The following is a 20,511-nucleotide window of genomic DNA, read 5'->3' as shown; positions in this document are numbered from 1 at the left end:
AGCTCTTGCTTTCCACTCTTTGGTATCCACTTGATTCAGTCTGGCTGTCCCAGGCCAGCAGTAGCTGTGGGATGTTCTGTATGTTAAATGTGTTGCTCTGACTGGTTAATAAATAAACCACTGATTGGCCAGTAGCCTGGCAGGAAGTATAGGCAGGACAAGGAGAGAGAATAATTCTGGGAGGTGGAAGGCTAAGGCGAGAGACACTGCCAGCCGCCGCCATGACAAGCGAGATGTAAGGTACTGGTAAGCCACGTGGCAACTTATAGACTAATAGAAATGGGTTAATTTAAGATAGAACTAGATAGCAAGAAGCCTGCCACGGCCATGCAGTTTCTAAGTATATAAACATCTGAGTGACTATTTTATAAGTGGACTGTGGGACTGCGGGGGCTTGGCGGGAGATGGAGAGGAAAACTCCAGCTACAAGCAGTACAGACTTTTTCTATCAGATCCTGACCTCTTCTTCCTTTGCCTCCCTCCTAGAAGCCTCCATCACAAGTCCTCCATCCATACCTATTTATTTATGCTCATCTTAGGCTCACTTTTCTTTTTTAATTAATTTTCTCTTTCTTGAGATAAATTCTTGCTATAGAATCCATGACTGCACTAGAACAGGTAGATCCCTCTGCCTCTCAAGTGCTAGGATTATGGCATGAAATAACAGTTGGCTTTTCTTTAAATTCCTTTCTTTTTTTTTTTTTTTGGAGCTGAGGATCAAACCCAGGGCCTTGCGCTTGCTAGGCAAGTGCTCTACCACTGAGCTAAATCCCCAACCCTTTTTTAAAAATTCTAATGGTCTTCCATTTTGGTCTTTATGAGGCCCAGCTTCCTAGTGTTTAATCCTTCAAGGGCAGGAATTTTGTCTTTTTGTATAGTTTTCCTCATAATAGCAAGGCCATGTCCTACTTTCATGGGTATGCCAAAAAGGTACTGTTATTTGTCAAAAGAACCCCATTTCCAAGGCAAGCACAACATGTTCCTAGACACTCTGTGAACATAATGACCAACTCAACACATACCTGCGCTCACTGCAGGCTTCACATGAGCAGGCATCTGAGGGTGTGGTGCCTAGCCCTGATGAGGTCATCGTCTGTGTGCCTAGGGCCAGCCTCCCAGCACCACTGGCCTCAGGCTGGGAGCCCCCAAGTGACGAGTGAAGAAGAAAATCTTGGCCCTGCTTTAAAAACAGAATAAACAGACCAGTTATGTGTATGACAGCAAGTATCTATTGACCTTTTAAAAATGCCTTCTAGAGCCTGGTGTAATGGTGTATGACCTTTACTCCAGAGCTCAGGAGGTAAGGCAGGTGGATCTCTGTTAGTTTGAGGCCCGCCTGGTCTATACAGACAGCCAGAACTACAAAGAGAGACCCTGTCTCCAAACAATAATGCCTACTGGAAAAATGTTACAACACAGACACTGAAATCTACTATATAGACACTTTTGGGGGTGAAAGGGAGTGACAAAATCTACTACACAGCAGCACAGGCTGGCCTTTTTTTTTTTTTTAATGTGGAGCTGAGGATCAAACCCAGAGCCTTGTGCTTGCTAGGCAAGCGCTAAATCCCCAACCCCCAGGCTGGCCTTAAACTCATTATATGACCCAGATTTTCTTGCCTCAATGTGCAGCATACTGGATAGGCAATAAACTCCACAAGGCTAAAGTGCTCCAAAGGTTTGGCACATAGCAGACTCTGAAGTGGAAGAGCCCAAGAGCTTTCTGCCTAGCAGATCGAGTAGGGAACTGCACTGTCACTACCACATGGGAGAAAGAGCAATCATCAGCAAAGAACCCACACAAATAGGTACTGCACAATGAGAAGGTAGAGTTAAGCATCCTTCAGTGCCCAGCCTCCAGACCAAGGAGAATACCTGGCATAGGTCAGACATCAAGCATACATTATTCCTGCTACTTTAGCAGAGCCATAGAACATAACCTAGAACAAGTACTTTGTAGCCAAAAAAGCAACAGACAACCTGACAAGAACCAAGACCCTGTATGTCTCTTTCTCAAGTCCCCTCTCTACCCTAGAAGAATAGAGAAGGTATAAGGACATGTAACATAGCCTCTACCAGAGTGATTCCTATCATGTCCTCTACAGCTGCAGAAGCTTTGGATTAGGTGAGACACTCAGATTTTTAAGCAAACTAAATTTGAAACCTGCAAATGAGATGATTCCAACACTAAAAGTATAAGGTCTGATTGCCATCATCCAGGTGTAGAGAGACCAGTGAGCAGCACAGCTTGACAGTGGTGATGAATCAATCACAAGGCTGTTTCTCAACAGCAGCAGATCAGCCACTCGGTGTACAAGGCTGACTATTCTTTCCCAGCTTAAGTCCATTTCCACCCTCACTTAAAACTAGCACATCCACCACCTGCCACTCAGTGCAAGCCTCTGTCACTTCTCACCTGGTGACTGCCAGGTTCTCTACTGGCCTCCATTTGCCTTTACCCACTCTCAAACAGCAGCCAGAGAGAGTTCATGGGGCTCCCCTGCATAAAAGCTTCTGCTGACTTCCAAATCCACATTCCTTATTTCTTACCAAAGCCTTCCAAGTTGCCTAGGACAAAGTTCTGCTTCTGTGTTGCTGTACTTGTTCCTCTGCCTATAATGTACATCCACTAACCTTGGCATGCCTTCTGATGGTCTGATGGAGTTCTGTAATTCAGGACTTGAACAAAAAGATCCCCTACCCAGAGAAGACAAACCATTTTTGGTCTTTCTGTTTATTTATATATTTTTTTGCCACTCAATTCAATATCAACTCTGCCATGCTCTATGATGAATAGACACATGTCATCTGTTTAAGTTACAGGTACAATGTTCAACAGTGGGCAGAGGATGGTAGGACACCAAAAAGAGCCTCAGGCTCCTTGTGTATTTCTTCCCTTGCTCATACTACTGGACAGCTTTGTCCTTAAAGAGATGGAGATGCCGGGTGGTGGTGGTGGTGGTGGTGGTGGTGGTGGCGGCGGCGGCGGCGGCGGCGGCGGCGGCACACGCCTTTAATCCCAGCACTCAGGAGGCAGAGGCAGGCGGATCTCTGTGAGTTCCAGGCCGGCCTGGTCTCCAAAGAGAGTTCCAGGAAAGGCACAGAGCTACACAGAGAAACACTGTCTTCAAAAACCGAGAGAGAGAGAGAGAGAGAGAGAGAGAGAGACAGAGAGACAGACAGACAGACAGACAGACAGACAGACAGACAGACTCTCTCCAGACATGCACTCTCCAGTGAGGGGAGTTCTGCTAGCACCCAACTGGGTCTATAGCACCCGGAGGAGCCTCTGTTCTCCAGCAGGTCATAACTACATCCTCTAAGTTGATTTCTTCCTGAGTCCATTCCTTCAGCTCCAGAGATTTGACTGCTTTTGAAATTTACCATGACTGTTCTTCAGGGCTCACTTCACAGATCTGAGTATCTGATGATCTTTCCCACCACTGGGTAGTTTCTCCCTTGTGTTAAGATGTACTATTTACTAACGTAGTGCCTGACTGCTGGCCAAGTTGTTTGGCACACCAATCTGACCACCATGGTTAATCTCTTCTCTCACAAATTGCTATATGAAACTTTGGCTTTTCCTATTTTCTGGTGTTTTTGTCTTCAACACTGCAACATAAAGCGGGTGTGTGTAGGAACCTTCCCACCTGCTCACACTGTGCATGAGCACCTACAGTGACAGGTGGCACAGCAACCACAAACCAAATGACATTTCCCAGTGACAAGGGACAAGGTCGACAGTAATTATATGTTAAATCCCCGAATGGGGCACCTTATAGTAATTTAGGCTGAATCTCAGATCATTATGTTCTGTCCAAACTGAACAATCCAATGGGCAATGTGAAATTTGTGATGTCCATCTTCCTGCTCCTACAAAGATGTAAACAAGATGCATGATAAGCTCCCATAAGGGGCTAGAGAGATGGCTCAGTGGTTAAGAACAGTGTCTGCTCTTCCAGAGGACCCAGGTTCAATTCCCAGCACCCACATGGCAGCTCACAAATGTCTGTAACTTCAGTTTCAGGGGATCCAACACCCTCATATTGATATACATGCAGGCAAAACACCAATGAACATAAAATTTAAAAAAAAGAAAAGAAAAGTGATACGCTCCCTACAATCATAGGCTGCATCTTCAAGCTGTTGGTCCAAATAATCCTCTACCTCAAGCTGTTTCTGTTAGGTGCTTTATTAGAGCAATGAACAAAAAAAGCAGGGTCACTGCTATGACAGACCTTCAATGCTGCTTTGTGTGAGGAATGTAGAACAATTTTGAGCTTTGGGGCTGGATAAACCTTAGAATGCGTTCTGATGGGAGTGTAGACAATCAGAACACCAAATGAATGAGGACAGCAAAGGCCAAGAGGAACAAATGAGAGAGATAAGCAGAACATACCTCTCCTTGGGAAGATGGCAGGTGTTGAGTGCTGCTAAAAGTCACTAAGATGAGTCTGACTCATCTTAAAGAAAAGAATGTAAGTTCTCAGCTACTGTTCCAGCACCATGCCTGTCTGCCTGCCGCCATGCTGATCATGGACTAAAACTGCTATGTCAAGAGGAAAACATGAATTCAACAAAGCAAATTCTGAAACAGTAAAATTGCATCTTGGCAAAAAGAAACCAAAATCAAGCCAGCAGTTGGCTTGAAACATTTCTCCATATTAAGAGAAAGTTTTTTCCTTTTCAGAATTAGGTAACTTCCCCCAACTAATCTCAGGGTCAATATAAACATTTAATTTGCACAATAATTGAAAAGACAAGAGGGATTTATGCATTCCTCCTCCACTTTAAACAATATTTAGTATCCTTAACATGAATGGGTAGATAGAAAACAGACAGATGTAGATAGATACATACATACACACATAAAACATTCTGACAAAAGGGGAGATGGCTCAGTTAGTAAAGTGCTCACCACACAAGCATGAGATCCTGAGTTCTACCCTGTGCCCTGGGGTACACTGGCTAATCCTAGCCAAATGAGTGAGCTTCAGGTTCAATGAGAGACCCTGAAGTGTAAATTATTATGTCACATACTTAGAACAACACTGCCAGAAATCACACACTATGGAAATAATATTCTCAAAAAATAAGATGAAGAGCAATTGGAGAAGACACACAATGTCAATCTGTAGCCTCCGCATGCATATGAACACACATAGGAAGATGTGTGTGCATATATATACATAAAAAAGTCTGAGAAACGCCAGGCGGTGGTGGCGCACACCTGTAATCCCAGCACTCAGGAGGCAGAGGCAGGTGGATCTCTGTGAGTTTGAGGCCAGCCTGGTCTACAGAACTAGTCCAGGACAGGCTCCAAAGCTACAGAGAAACCCTGTCTCGAGAAAAAAAAAAAAGTCTGAGAAAAAAGCCTCATATTAATCACAATCCTCATCTGTGCCCATCTCTTTTGTCTCTGTCCTTTTTTGCTTGTTTTATTTTGTTTTGAGAAAGGGTTTTTCTGTGTAGCCTTGGCTGTCCTAGAAATAGCTCTGTAGACCAGGCTGGCCTTGAATTCACAGAGAACCACTTGTCTCTTCTTCCCAGTGCTGGGATTAAAGGTGTGTGTCACCACCACCTGGTTCCATATATATATGTATGTATGTATGAGATATAAAATTCTAAAGATTTTTTACCTTATTCTAAGTATATTCTGGTACTTTGCTTCAGCCTTTTGCCCACTAACTTCTCCTTTTTTGTTTCTTTCCTACACATACCCTGCCAAAAAGCCAATGTACAATCACTCTCTGGTATTTTACTAAAAGTATCCAGTCATTACAAACAACATAAAAAAAAAAAAAAAAAAGAGGGTACAGTGTTTAAGGACACAGATTATGAAATCAAAATATTATGATTTGAAACCTGACAGTGCCTCTTTCTACCTGTGTGATCCTAGGAAAGTAACCTTCCTGGCTCAATTTCTTCATAAAACCAAGAGAGCAATAGTACTGCCTCTGTATGGATAGTAGTGAACACCCTTTCCTGGGATATATAATGTATACATTTCTCAGACATAAGTACAACAACGGTGGTGGAATAGTGGATAAGTTGTGGAAGAAGTCAGGCAGCCACCTGTCTGACAGCTGAAGAGGTAGCAGCTAAACAGTTCAAGAGCCAAGGCAAGAAGAGATAGAGAGACAGAGAAAGAATAGAGTAGAAAGATTGAGATGTCAAGCTTTTGAGACCATAGTCTCAGACCCCATATCTGAGAGCTAATAATACTGGCAGCTACCAAGGGCTGAGAAACACCAATATGCCAGGCCTAGACAAGTACTGTAACACTAGAGGAAGCAGCTTGCTACAGCTTCCACTAGCTTACTGTTAACTGCTGCTGATGCCAAGCACCAAAAGAAATAAAAGCTGCCAAAGACAAGCAAATGAAGACAGCCACAAGGAAACACCTTTACCCACTGAATCATCTTCTCCATCCCTCAAAGCATGTTTGTGCAATTTTATGTGTATGGGTGCTTTGCCTGCATGTATGTCTGCACATCGTATGTGCCTGATACTCACTGGAGCTCAGCAGAGGGTAGAGATCCCCTCGAACTAGAGTTAGAGATAGTTGTTGGGAACTGGACTCTGGTCCTCTGAAGAGCAGTTAGTACTCTTAACCCTTAAGCCATTTCTCCAGTCCCAGACCTGAAAAAGGTTTTTTGTTTTGGTTTTTGGTTTTTTGGTTTTTTGAGACAGGGTTACTCCGTGTAGTTTTGGTGGCTGTCCTGGAACTCACTCTGTAGACCAGGCTGGCCTCGAACATACAGAGATCAGCCTGCCTCTGCTTCCTGAGTGCTGGGATTAAAGGCATGTGCCGCTGCCGCCGCCACCACCACCACCACGACTGCCACCCAGTATGAAAATGTTTTGTAAGTATCCTTATTGTGACTTTTTCTTTGACTCATGGATCATTTAGAAGTGAGTTTAATTTTTTGTTTGTTTGAAGACAGAATCCCAGCAACCACATTAGCCAGCTTACAACCACACATGACTCCAACTCCAAGGAATCTGATGCATCCAGGCTTTTCCGGTATGTATGTATACACGTGTACACTGTACACATGTACACACACACACAATTTAAAAAATAAATACAATCTAAGAAAGTAAGGGAGGGAGGGAGGGAAGGAGAGAAACAGGAAGGGAAGAGGGTGGTCAATCTCAATTATCACTTTTATAAGATTTAGAATCACCTGGGAGACAGTCCTAGGCAAGCCTGCGCAGGAATATCTTGATTTCATGAACTGACCACTGTGGATGGCACTACTCCCTGATTAAGCTTCTTAACTATATAAAAGGGAGAAAGGAAGCTAAACAGTAGGATTTAATTTTATGTGCTCTGGTGTTTTGCCTGCACTCATGCCTCTGTGAGGGTGTCAGATCCCCTGAAACTGGAGTCACAGACAGTTGTGAGCTACTACTCGAGTGCTAAGAATTGAACCCAAGTCCTCTAGAAGGGCAGCCAGTACCCTTAACCTCTGAGCCATCTCTCCTGGCCCCATTCCTCTCTCTTTATTGTGGATGTCGTGTGACCAACTGTTTCAAGCTCCTGATGCCTTGTCTTCTCTGTGATGATGGGCTGTCCCTTGAATAGTGAGCTAAAATAAATACTTTCTTCCTTAAGTTTACTTTTGTCAGAATATTTTGATATAGCAACAGAAAAAGAAACTAAGACAAAACATACAACAGATCCTACAAAAATAAAGATAGTCTGAGTAACTTCATGTCAATACATTTAACAAAATACAGGCAAATTTTGTTAAAGACAGAAGCTAGCATCTCTAACGAAAGAATAAATAACCTCTAGCAAATATTAACCACCAAGAACCAGTCCTAAAAAGGCAACTTCATATCAACATAGCTTCACCAGAGAATTCTACCAACTACTTATGGAAGAAATAATACCAATTCTACACAAACTTTCTAAAAATTAACAAAGAAACAGTTCTTAGTTTATTCTTTTTAAAAAACATTTAAGTTTATTTCCTAACTTATTCTAAGATACCAAAACAATATAAAGCAAATTTACAGACTAATACACCAGGCACACAATTGGTATATAGATGCACATGTAGGCAAAACATACATACACATAAAAATAAAAAAATCTAAAAAGAAAAAAATTTTAAAGAATTATATAACACTTTTGGACTAGAGGACACGTTAAGATGCCAATTCTCAAGCGGAGTATGGTGGCACATGCCTTTAATCTCAGCACTCAGAGACAGATAGATAGATCTCTGTAGGTTTGAGGCCAGTCTGGTCTACAGAACAAGTTCCAGGACAACTAGGGCTACACAGAGAAACCCTGTAACAAAAACAAAAAAAACAACAAAAAAATACGATACTTGACTTCACAGGCAATCAAGCTATTTTTATAAATACACTTCAGGAACTCCTTCCATTCATCTACAGAAAGAAGAGTTTGTGACTCTTTAACAGCAAAATCTGGAAGCTAAGATGTGTTATATCCATAAAGGTGACTAGTACACAGCAACAAACATTCAATTACAATAAATGAGGACTATATGATTATGGCTATAAAATTCAAAACACTTGGAAAACTCAACAGTGTCTAGATTAGGTGCTTAAGCGCTATCACTAACAGAAGTGATAGCAGAGGGCCAGAAGGTGACCAACAGGAAGGCAGTCCTAAGATGAGGGCCGCAGAAGAACCTGAGCTGAGGAGCATCACTTGACTTCTCAATCTCTATGCCAACAGTCAACACCAAACACATCTACAACCAAGGAAGCAACCAGGGATAACTCATCAGTAAGGACAAACTCAGAAAAAAACCATAAATTTTCCTTCCTTCTTTCCTTCTCTCCCTCCTTCCTTCCATAAGACAGGGTCTCACTATGTAGCCCCAGACAGACTGGACCTCTCTATATAGACCAGGCTGGCCTCCAACTCAAGAGAGAGCTAGCTGCCTATCTCTGTCTCTGGCTATTAAAGGTGTGTGCCACCACACCCATTCTGCCTACCTTTCTATTGAGTGCACAATGAGAGCACCTAAAACATCACTCACAGATAGAAAAGAAAGGATACAAGAAGGAGGGGAGAAGGTGGGAATAGGGAAGAAAAACTACAGATCAACACAAAAAGTCAACCTTCAGGAGGAAAGTGCTTCCAATAAGGCTCCTACACAGTAAGAAAGTAAACGTGTAAGGAGTCAACATGCTCACTCAGTATACAGCCTGAAACCATGTTGACAAAACTGGAAACGGGGGAAAAAGGGCAAAAAGACACAAAGAATAAGAGATTGTAAGTGATCTCACACAAAAATAGATTAAGCACGCCCCTCCACACACACACAGAGCGAGACTAGAGAAAGATGGATTTAAGCATACAGTTCAGAAACAGTTGTAGTAACTAACAAATGTCCACAGAGCCCTCCACACGGGTCAGAGAAAGACTCTCCAGATATATACACAACACTTATAAAACTTAACCATGGATCAAAATTAACAAATGCTACTGACTAATACAGACTCAATAATACATACCACAATTTCCAACCATACAATATCACAATAAAATCATTACAGCAAGAAAAGAGCAGGAAGCCTAGCTGGCCAATGCCCAGGCTGGAGACAATAATAATAGACAGCATACTTTAAAAGGTATAAGAGGGTTTGGACCTGTGAGATGGCCCCAGTGGATAAAGGCACTTGCTGCCAAGCCTGACAATCTGAGTTCAATCCTTGGAACCCACAAGGTAAATCAAGTCCTGCAAGTTGTCTTCTGACCTCTGCATAAGTGCAACACACACACACACACACACACACACACACACACACACACACACTAAATGAAATATAGTAAAAGTAAATAAAGTTGCTTCTTTGAGCCAGACGTGGTGGCATATGCCTTTAATCCCAGCACTTGGGATGCAGAGGCAGGAGGATCTCAGAGTTTGAGGCTAACCTGCTCTATATAGTGTTCCATAGCAGTCAGGACTACAAAGAGAAACCCTGTCCCAAAAATTAAAAAAAAAAAAAAAAAAAAAAGATCTTTTAGCTTTCTGAGCACAAAATATGCAGACATGAATGAGGTTAGAAGTGAGTGGCTACAGAAGAATCTGGGGTGTGATGGCTATTCTTGATTGTCAACTTGACTGCATGTGGAACCAAGTAAGACACAAGCTGATGGGCACTCCTATAAGGAGTTTTCTTGATCAGATTATTTAAAGCAGGGAGACCTACCCTAGACATCCTGCCCTTACCTCTCAATGGCAAGTTCATCTATCCTGCTGCAGAGGCATTCCTTTGCCAGTATTAGAACCAATTTCTTCAGGACTCCAGCACTGACTGAACATCAGCAGCCAAGACATCATATCCAGCCTTGCGGATAGAGCGACTACTGGATGTCTCAGCCTCTCCAGTCTGAGACAAGGTACTGTTTGACTACCCAGAATGAGTGAATATATGTATTCAGCTTCCCAAGGTCACTGCTGGGTAATAGCATCAGCCAAGTGCTCTCTATTCACTGCCTGGCATTTGACCAAACAGAATGGGAGAAGGATAAGCAAGAATAATGCTTAAGGAAGAAATGGAAATTCCAGTTCGAAACAAATTCTCCCCCAAAACAAACAGGAACATAACTCATTTTACAAGGTCTAAAGGACAAGTCAAGAAGGCTCCAAGAAGACATCCTGATGACAGATGCTAAACTAGTGCAGTAAAGTGGAGAAAAGATGTCCAGGTAGATTTGGAAAAAACACAGCAGTTTTCCCAAAGCTATCCAGATGTGGAAACAACCCAAAGGCCCATGAATGGAGGCATACACATGCACTAACTAACACACACACACACACACACACACACACACACACACACACACACTACAGTCTTGTGCAGTTTCTCACCAACAGGAAGAAATGACTGCTCCTACAGCAATAAGGATGCTCTCAAAAGCACTGTGCCAAATGACACAAGTTTATGGACACTATGGAAAATGCAGAACTGTGAAAAAACTGATAACAGAACTGATAACCTGAATTGAATTCCTGGGACCTAATGGTAGAAGATAATCAACTCCAAGTTATCCTCTGACCTCCATACAACAGTCTGTGGCTCCCCTACACACACACACACACACACACACACACACACACACACACACACACAATTTTAAATGGACAAAAATAGATATAATGGGGGGAAAGACAATATGAAAAGAGGTACCTGCATGGGTGGATAATGCTTCTCCCAGAAGTCAGGGGTTATTAAACAAAAACCTCAGTAGCAGTTATGGGATATGACCCCCAGAATCTCCCCAAACTGTACAGGCTATTGTCACTGCTTTTGATCATCCACCAAATTAGATGTAAAACTCTATTGCTGAAGGTATTGCATATCATGATTGCAGGACGTAGAGAAATCAAGGTGGAACTAAGCTAGCAGCTTCTTCCTGCTAGCTAGCTGTCACAGAGATGGAAGGTCCTGTGCTATATAAGCCACTGGGGCAGAAATATCATCAGTGGTACTGCCCAGATGTAAATCCTATGATCCTTAATCACCTGTCAGGCAAGATATATCCACTGTAACCATAATGGCATTGATATTTTGGGACTAATCAACTGCTTCCTGACTGAGTATGAGGCCTACTCTACAAGAGGGAATTCATGCTTGCTACTCTAAACCTGGTCAATAGCCTATGACTGTAGAAGTCACATGCCCTAGTTGGTAACCTATACATTATCAAACTACTTTCTAAATACTCATGTGCATATCCACTTATCAATATTGCTCCCAGCCTTGGTAAGAGAAGTTTCTTTTGCAGTAGGCAACAGTCAATGTGTACATTCATACTAGTTAAAGTGCTGAGAATAAGTGACCTTTGAATGTTTTAACACTGAAAATGACATCTGTATCACCCACTTCAAGGCTCAGCAAACATCACAGAAGAGGGAGTGGGAAGAAGATTAAGAGCCACAAGATGGGTAAGAGTACTGTGAAACAGTTTTCTGGATAGGACTTATGAGCTCACAGCAGCTGTGCTTACCTACCCAAGATGGGGTCCATCAACATTCCATCATGGACTGGGAAGGGACTTATAAGGCCCCACCACTCCATGAGGAGCTACGGACAATCAGAGGTTGCTGGAGGAATGGGTGTCATTTTCTTCACTGGCAGAACCACTGTTAAGTTGCCCATGCTCCAGTAAACAAGCCCCACTTCCAATACTCATACCAATAACCCTAATATAACCTCCTGGTTTATAGAAAACACAAACAGGAGAGGAGGAGGGGACTTGTGAAGGTTTTTGGAGGGAGAGGCAAAAGGGAAGATAACTGGAGAAAGGAGAAATGGTTAAAATTTAATATATAACTGTATGAAACTGAAAGAAAAAATCTGAGAAGAAAATTTTAGACTGATTATGCTCTGAATCTCTGATGAGGAGATGACAGGGGCTTTTCTCCACTCCTTTGCTTATCCATTTGTTTACTCATTAATGTAAGTATCAGGAGCACCAAATATGTCAGGTCAAGCATTACTCTTGGTTAAAACATACACAAAAATAAATAGCTGTGTTCATGGAGCTTATACTACAGTGAAGATGACAAATTGCATAAGTGAAATATTTAGACTGTTAGAAATAAAGATAAGGGGACTGGAGAGATGGCTCAGAGGTTAAGACTGCTCTTTCAGAGGTCCTGAGTTCAATTCCCAGCAACCACATGATGGTTCCCAACCATCTATATCAAGATCTGGTGCCCTTTTCTGGCATGTAGACAAACATTCAGGCAGAAATGTATACATAATAAATAAATAAATCCCCCCCAGCTGAGGATCGAACCCAGGGCCTTGCACTTGCTAGGCAAGTGCTCTACCACTGAGCTAAATCCCCAACCCCGATAAATAAATAAATCTTAAAAGAAAGGAAAGAAAGGAAGGAAGGAAGGAAGGAAGGAAGGAAGGAAGAAAGAAAGAAAGAAAGAAAGAAAGGAGAAACAGAGCTAAGGAAGAGAAACAAAGCAGGAATCAGGACCTGTGGGAAGGGGCTGAGAGGAACATTACTTCTAGTTTGATGTGCACTGACTCCAGGATTGGTTACTAAAACTCTACCACCAAGACTAGCATTGAAGCTGGGGGAGGAGGGGTTGTCTTCAAGGAGCCCCTGGCTGGGCAGCTAGATGAATGATCAATCAGGAAGAGTAATAAGCCTAGGAAGTGGAGAGCCATCAACACTACAGCCAAATGCTTCTCAAACTGACACTGAAACTACTCTGAAAACAGAAGGCAGGAAATGCTGCCTGTTACTTGCCACAAGAAGCAAGGGATCAGAAGACAAGTCACTCAGAAGACAGCTTCTTGCATTCTGTAATCAAAAGGAAAGAAGAAAAATAATAAAAGGGAAGAGAAGAGACTTGAATATGGGAATGGTTGAAAAAGCCATCTCCTAAAACATAAAGAGTCATAAAAGCCCAATGGGAAGAGCAGCCACTAAGCCTTAACCTATACCAAAGATTAGATTAAGCTTAATGGCCTCAAAGTCTCTAATAAGAGAAGGCCTGGAATCAAGGAGGGAGGAAGGCTAGGCTTCAGAAGTGCATCACAGAAATAATTTTCAGACATTTGCCAGTACATGAAATTGTCTACAATTGAACACTAGCTTCTCAGGAAACTTTATTGCCAAAGAAACCCTGAGGCCAGATGCAAAAGCCAAAAGCACCAAACAGGTGACTAGGTTGCTGACTGCAGATAAGGAAGCACATGCTCTCCACCTACTACTGGTATGGCCAACAAGGGCAGAAGACACATTCCAGAGAGTGAGCACAGACCAAAAGATAGTGTAGGAGGAAGCATTCTGATGACAGACGAAAGTCCTTTCCTTTCTTTGCCAGTTAGCCCACCACCCACATAAGAGAGGAGCAAGAAGCCCACTGACGCTGCAGCCACTCACCGGCTGGTCAAGACCGCTGTGCCTCTCCTCCTTCTCCACAGTCCTCCGGCAGTCTGGGCATACCCACAGCGGCAGGTGCAGCACGCTGTTGCCCTTGGGAGCCATGGAAAGGGCCAATTTGCTCGCAGTCTTAACTCCACTCTCTAAGAATGAAGAGTCTTTCCGTTCACTTCTGCATAGAAGACAATAATCCCCAGCGGGGTAGGGTGGTGTCCTATGATTCATGCCAAAACTAAAAGGAGTCTGGAATAGAAAAAAAATTCTATGTTCAAAACCTGAGCCAGGAAGCCAAGATTGTTTAATTTATGTATGTATGTATGTATGTATGTATGTATGTATGTATGTATGTACGTACGTACGTACGTACGTACTACGTACATATGTATGTATATGTGCGTATATATACACATACACACATATATACATGCATATATGTATATCTATTACACATATGTATATTTATATAGAAAAACAAAGTAAGAAACACATGAAGCTGAACCTCGCACTCTAGAAACTGGTGATATTTCAAATAAAATAGGAACACCACAAAGAAACACTTCACCCTTGGGGCTGGGAAGATGGCTCAGAGGTTAAGAGCACCGACTGTTCTCCCAGAAGTCCTGAGTTCAATTCCCAGCACCCACATGGTGGCTCACAACCATCTGTAATGAGCATCCTCTTCTGTGTACATAATAAATAAATAAATCTTTAAAAAAACAAACAAACGAACGAACGAACACTTCACCCTTCACTTAGACTCAGTCTGCATTAATTCTGCTAGGAAAACCCATCAGCACAGATCTTCAGACCTCAACCGGGCATGAAACTACCACAACAGAGGTATCTGCACACAACGGCTTGCACCGATGTGGCAGCTCTGGTTTGAAAGCATCTCTGAAGAGGGCCATCCCTGGTCTAGACTCCAGAGAACCAAGAATCTCATGGCAGGGGCATCCCCAAGACCCAAACTCCCAGGCTATGTGATCATAATGCTGAGTTTATAGCCTAATTTAAGCAGCTGCCTTTCCAAGACGATGGGGTGAGCCTGAAGCAAAGGATGTACCTTTGAAATACACAAAGAAGCTAAGGTTCATAGGTTTGGAAATAGACTTAAAGTACCAAGACTATCAAGCAGGGAACAAGATTTTAAATAAAAGCAGAAAACTAAGATGGATCCTCCTATAGCATTACTGTCCACCCATTGCGGGGACACCTGTAGGCACAGGGCAGCTCCAGAAGGCAGAAAGCGCCTTGCAGAAGTTGGCCTAGCACAGAGACTCAGCACAGTGCAAAAGCATACAGCAGATCCCTCTTAAGCCTCTCTTGTCACTGCCATCAGATGGAAGGGAAGAACATCTCATTCTCTAGTGTTCAGCTGGCCTTGCCAAGCCAGCTCCTCAGATCTTCCCTTATTCTCAAGGCTCTTCCTGGACCATCATCAATATTCAACCTGATTGTGAGTGTGCACTAACACACACAACTGACCCACAACAACCCAGAGCTCCCAAGTGGACCCTAGACTACACAGAAGGCACTGGGGCAGAAATTTGGGGCTGAAAAAAGGAATTAATGAGTGAAGGAAAGTGCTTCAATCTTACATGCTCTGATAAATCAGTGGTTGAAACACTATGTACCCATTGTACCCTTGCTGTGGATGACTGACTGACAAATGAAACGCTGATTGGCCAGTAGCCAGGCAGGAAGTATAAGCGGGACAAAGAGGGAGGAGAAGTCTGGAAAATGGAAGGCTGAGGGGAGCAGACGCCAACCTGCCGTCCAGGGAGCAGCATGTAAAGGTAGCAGGTAAAGCCACAGAACACATGACATACAGATTAACAGAAATGGGCTGAGTTTAAGAGTAAGAGCTAGACAGTGGTAGGCCTGAGCTAATGGCTGAGCAGTTTAATTAATATGAGCTCCTGAGTGATTATTTTATAAGTGGCTGTGGGGTCCGAGGGGATGGGCAGGCCTGGAGAAAACTCCAGCTACATACCCACAAGGCTTGGAGGGCTTTAGTAGCCTGAGCTTGTGTGACAGGGTGAGGAGAATCTCCAGTGAGGGCCTGCAAACCTCCCCAAAGAACAGAGCACAAGAGTAACATCTTTTTCCCATACCAAGAGACCTGGGATGACTACATTATGAGAATTTCAAAACTCACCTCACTTAAGCCTGTCTTTTTCCTGTCACAGACAGAATAACCACAACCATCATTGGTCACGGACTATCCATGCACATGCTGGGCTCAAGTGTATCATAGGCCAGGTCAGAAATGCAATGTGACAGCCAGCAACTGACAAGACACCAACTCATTCACCACCAAATACATGGATCCAAAAGTGTTTTAAGATTTCAATTTTAGGGCTGGATAGATGGCTCAGAAGTTAAGAGCACTGGCTGTTCTTCCAGAGGTCCCGAGTTCAATTCCCAGCAACCACATAGTGGCTCACAACAATCTATAATGAGGCTGAAGAAAGAAGAGCCAGACAGAGCACCAGCCCCAGGCTACTACTCTAAGACTGCTACTGAGCCAGAAGTGAGGCCTGAGACAAAGATGGGTGAGGAACAGTTCTGAAAAAGACACACCTATACACATCTGAAATCTCTACTCTGGACCATCTTTTAGGAGACAAGAATGAAATGCAAAGAACAAAGGTCCTGCTCTTCTAAAGGACATTGAACAAGCAAATTCAGAGCCACAGTGGAAGTTTCTTAGCCTTTGTTTTGTTTTTGAGATGGCATCTTTCTGTATTACTCACACTGGCCTCAAAACCCTGGACTCTGACAATCCCCCTACCAGTCTCCCAAGTAGGTGAGACTACAGGTCTGAGCTACCAAGAGTGGTATGTAGAACAGAGGAAAGCAGAAACCCAAAGGAAAAGACTTGCAGACCTAAGAGAGAAGCAAAGCATGCTGAGGGAGCAGTACACATATCTGAATATGCCTATGGCTATCATAAACACAGCCAAGGAGCTAAAAGTATCTGCAGCAAAGGGGCGTTGTCAGAAAGGATATGTCAGCCAAGCTTCTGGTTCTCATATAATAGGAGACATGACCCAATATCCATCTTAAAAAGCAATTTTATTGTATGAAAAATGAATTCTATGGGACAGTGACACAAGCAGTGCTGCTACAGGTAGTTCTGAGTGAAGAAGAGGTAGTGTATACTCATGGGAATACAGACTATATATACAATACAGAAGAGCAAGGTGGGACCCACAGGGCCTAAAGGGTCATTGACTAAATACCACAGGGGAATGAATCCCAAGGACGGGTTAGACCAGTGGCAAGAGCCAACGGTCAGCTTAAATGTTATTCTCATGAGCTGCAACATCTAATGTAGAGTTTGTATTTGGTGTTCATGAATAAGATACTAAGGAAGACGGGGTGTGGTTGCATATATAACTGGGCATCACAAGTATAAGTGATCTGAAAGTTACAGAACTAGCAGGTAAGGAGATGGGTCAGTGTTTAAGCACTTGCTATGCAAGCACAAAGACCAGAGTTCGGATCCCCAGAAACTCATGTTGGGTGAATGTAGTGGTCCACCTGTAATTCCAGCATGGGAAGGAAGAAACAGGGGATCTGGGTTTAGCTGAAAGACCTTGTGTCAATGAATAAGGCAGAACAATTATTGAGAATGATTCCTAACATCAATTATGGCTTCCATATACATGTAGACATGTGTACCCACATATATGTGTCCACAAACATGTAAATGCACATATCTCTCCTTGTGTTTATGTATGTCCTTGCATCTTCGATGGTCCAATATTTATTCAAATCTTTGACCTGGAATGAAGTTTATCAGTCTGACTGTTTCTAAAAGAATTAGCTTTGATTCCTTGGGTTTTTGTGGGGAGTTTCTGTTTTTATTTTGGTTACTTGTATGTTTTCACTTTCTGGTAACTTCAGATATTAATGACTACACGTATGTTCTGCTTTGTTAAGGTGGAAAATTAGGTCATTAAGCCTTTCCTCTTGTATGATCCAGGTTATTAGTCATATATATTTCCATCTGTCCTCTACTTTCGCTATACTTTAACATTTTTGATGTGCTTTTAATTCTCCTTTAGTACAAAATATTTTTAAATTTCATCTTCTTTTTGTTTGCTTGTTTTGTCTACACTGGGTCTTTCTATGTTAAAACAAACTGGCCTCAAAATTACAGAGATCCATTCACCTACCTCTGCCTCCTGAGGGCTAGGATCAAAGGCGTGTACCACCACCACACCTGGCCAAATTTCACTTCTGGTTTCTTCTTTGATGAATACTTAAGTATGGTGTTAATCTGATAATATCTGGGGGAGGTCTATATCTGATATCTGAGTTCTAACATAATTCTGCTATCATCAGAAAAGATCTTTAATATAATTTAAAATCTTCTATACTTGACTACTGAGACTTTTTCAGTGATACAGAACATGGTCTATATTGGTGGATGTTCACTATAAAAGTCAATATCTGGGTGGTGGTGGTGCATGCCTTTAATCCCAGCACTTGGGAGGAAGAGCCAGGCAGATCTCTGTTTGAAGCCAGCCTGGTCTACAGAGTGAGTTCCAGGACAGTCTCCAAAGCTACACAGAGAAACCCTGTCTCGAAAAACCAGTCAGTATCTTCCCAGATGAGAGTGGAAAACTATGAAGCTTTGAAAAGGGATAGATCAACATATGCACCCTGGGTTAGAATAGCTACTCCATACATCCATCCACACTAATCCTCAGATCTCTTCTTTTACTTCACCTCCAACTGCACAGGGCTGGCTCACAATGCATGTAACCATAACAGCTGCTACTTCAAATCCTTTCTGTGACTCCATTTTCTAAAACGTACAAGTCCTCAAGTGGGGCAATATGCAAGACTTATAAGGCCCTGGCCAGGTGGAAGTTCCCCTTATAACACAGTTAACTACCTGGTTAAAATGACAGTTCCACATTCCTATTCCATTCAGGACTATGGTTTTCTTTCTTTGTTTAAAAATAATTTTTTAACATTTATTTATTTGTTGTGTGGGGACAGGGTACACCACATGTATGCCATAACATGTGTTGAGGCCAGAGGGATGTCCTTAAGGAGTCAGTTCTCATCTAAGCTTTGCTGTTTAGCCAGCCCCATTACTGGCTGAGTCCTTTGGTTGGCCCTTGCCTTGCTTTAGTACTTATCACCTCCCACTCTGAAACACCACTTTCCCCTTCTTTATCAGACACATGGAATTCTCTTTATCCCATGTCATTTCTTCTCTCTTCTAAGTTCTGCTCCTCCCTCCTAATACATGCTTCCCTTAGCTAATTACTACAACTTTATATATAATGACCCATTTATACCCATACAAAGTATCCTTTGCATGTCTAGCTTCTCAATGGACACTCAATGTTTTTAGAACCACAAGGAACTCCATACCCACTGAAAGGACTAAATGTGCAGTAGTATCAGAATGCATAGTCTTGTCTTCCAGCTTGCCCACTCTTTATGCACCATCTCACACAGGGGTCACCGCATCACTACAATACCTGCCTGCACCTTCCTCGCTTCTTTCCCAGAACTCAAGCACAAGTAGTTTCTGTGAGCAAGAAGCACTGCTTAGGAAATAATTAAACAACAACTGAACCCTCCCATACTTGCAAAAAAACCTGGTAACAGAATCAAGAATCTAGCTACAAAATTAGTTTAAAAACTTGGAAGTTTTAGCTGGGCGGTGGTGACGCACGCCTTTAATCCCAGCACTCGGGAGGCAGAGGCAGGCAGATCTCTGTGAGTTCAAGTCCAGCCTGGTCTACAGAATGAGTTCCAGTAAAGGAGCAAAGCTACACAGAGAAACCCTATCTCGAAAAAACAAGAACAAAAACAAACAAACAAAAAAAAAAAAACTTGGAAGTTTTATGACAACAATTCCTGCAATTTTACAGAATACACAACAATTTACAGATTTCAAGGTTGTTCTCTGGAAACTCAATAAAATTTAGTTAAGTTACTGATTACTGATTCCAAAATGCATTATTTTAGCACCCCTTTATCTTTATGTGTGTTGTTTTATTTTACTTTTGAGACAGTGTCTCACAGAGCCAAGTTGGCTTCAAATACATGATCCTCATGTTTCTACTTCCTACATATTGGGATAACAGGCATATGCCACCATCCCTGGTTTCCCTCTCTCCCTCTCTTTTGAGATACTGGTAATCAAACTCAGGACTTGATACGCTAGCTAGGCAAATATACAACCCTCTCTTTTTCTTCTTTCCTTCTTACCTTCCTCCCTCCCTCTCTTTCCCATCCTCTTTGTTTGAGACAGAGTTTCTCTATGTATCCCTGGCTGCCCTAGAACTAGCTATGAAGACCAGGCTGATCTTAAATTCACAGATCTCTACCTACCTCCACCTCTCCAATGCCAGCGCTACCTAGAGAAATCCTGTCTCAAAACAAAAACAAAAACAAAAACAAAATAATCTGAGCAGGGGTCACACAACATCTTTTTTTTTTTTTTTAATTAATTTGTTTGTTTGTTTTTCTTGGTTTTTCGAGACAGGGTTTCTCTATGTAGTTTTGGTGCCTGTCCTGGATCTCCTCTGTAGACCAGGCTACTCTTTTTTTTTTTTTTTTTTTTTTAAAAA

General features: G+C 42.4%; 1 protein-coding gene across 4 annotated transcripts in view; it reads right to left on the bottom strand.

Annotated features, from left to right (window-relative positions):
- The window catches only part of Fam193a (family with sequence similarity 193 member A), a 127,199-nt gene that overhangs the window by 58,135 nt on the left and 48,553 nt on the right, over positions 1 to 20,511 (bottom strand). The window contains exons 2-3 of one of the 4 annotated variants that reach the window (XM_036200791.1): positions 13,907 to 14,149; positions 1,023 to 1,180 (exon numbers count right to left, since the gene is read on the bottom strand). In XM_036200791.1, the coding sequence (XP_036056684.1) occupies positions 1,023 to 1,180; positions 13,907 to 14,149 (401 nt within the window). The remainder of the gene's footprint in view (positions 1 to 1,022; positions 1,181 to 13,906; positions 14,150 to 20,511) is intronic. The other 3 variants (XM_036200793.1, XM_036200794.1, XM_036200795.1) reach the window with 3 other exon arrangements.

This window comes from Onychomys torridus, chromosome 10 (genome assembly GCF_903995425.1).
Source record: "Onychomys torridus chromosome 10, mOncTor1.1, whole genome shotgun sequence".
NCBI classification, from domain to species: domain Eukaryota; kingdom Metazoa; phylum Chordata; class Mammalia; order Rodentia; family Cricetidae; genus Onychomys; species Onychomys torridus.
The sequence above is the reverse complement of the archived record's forward strand: the minus strand, read 5'-3'. Positions and strand labels throughout refer to the sequence as shown.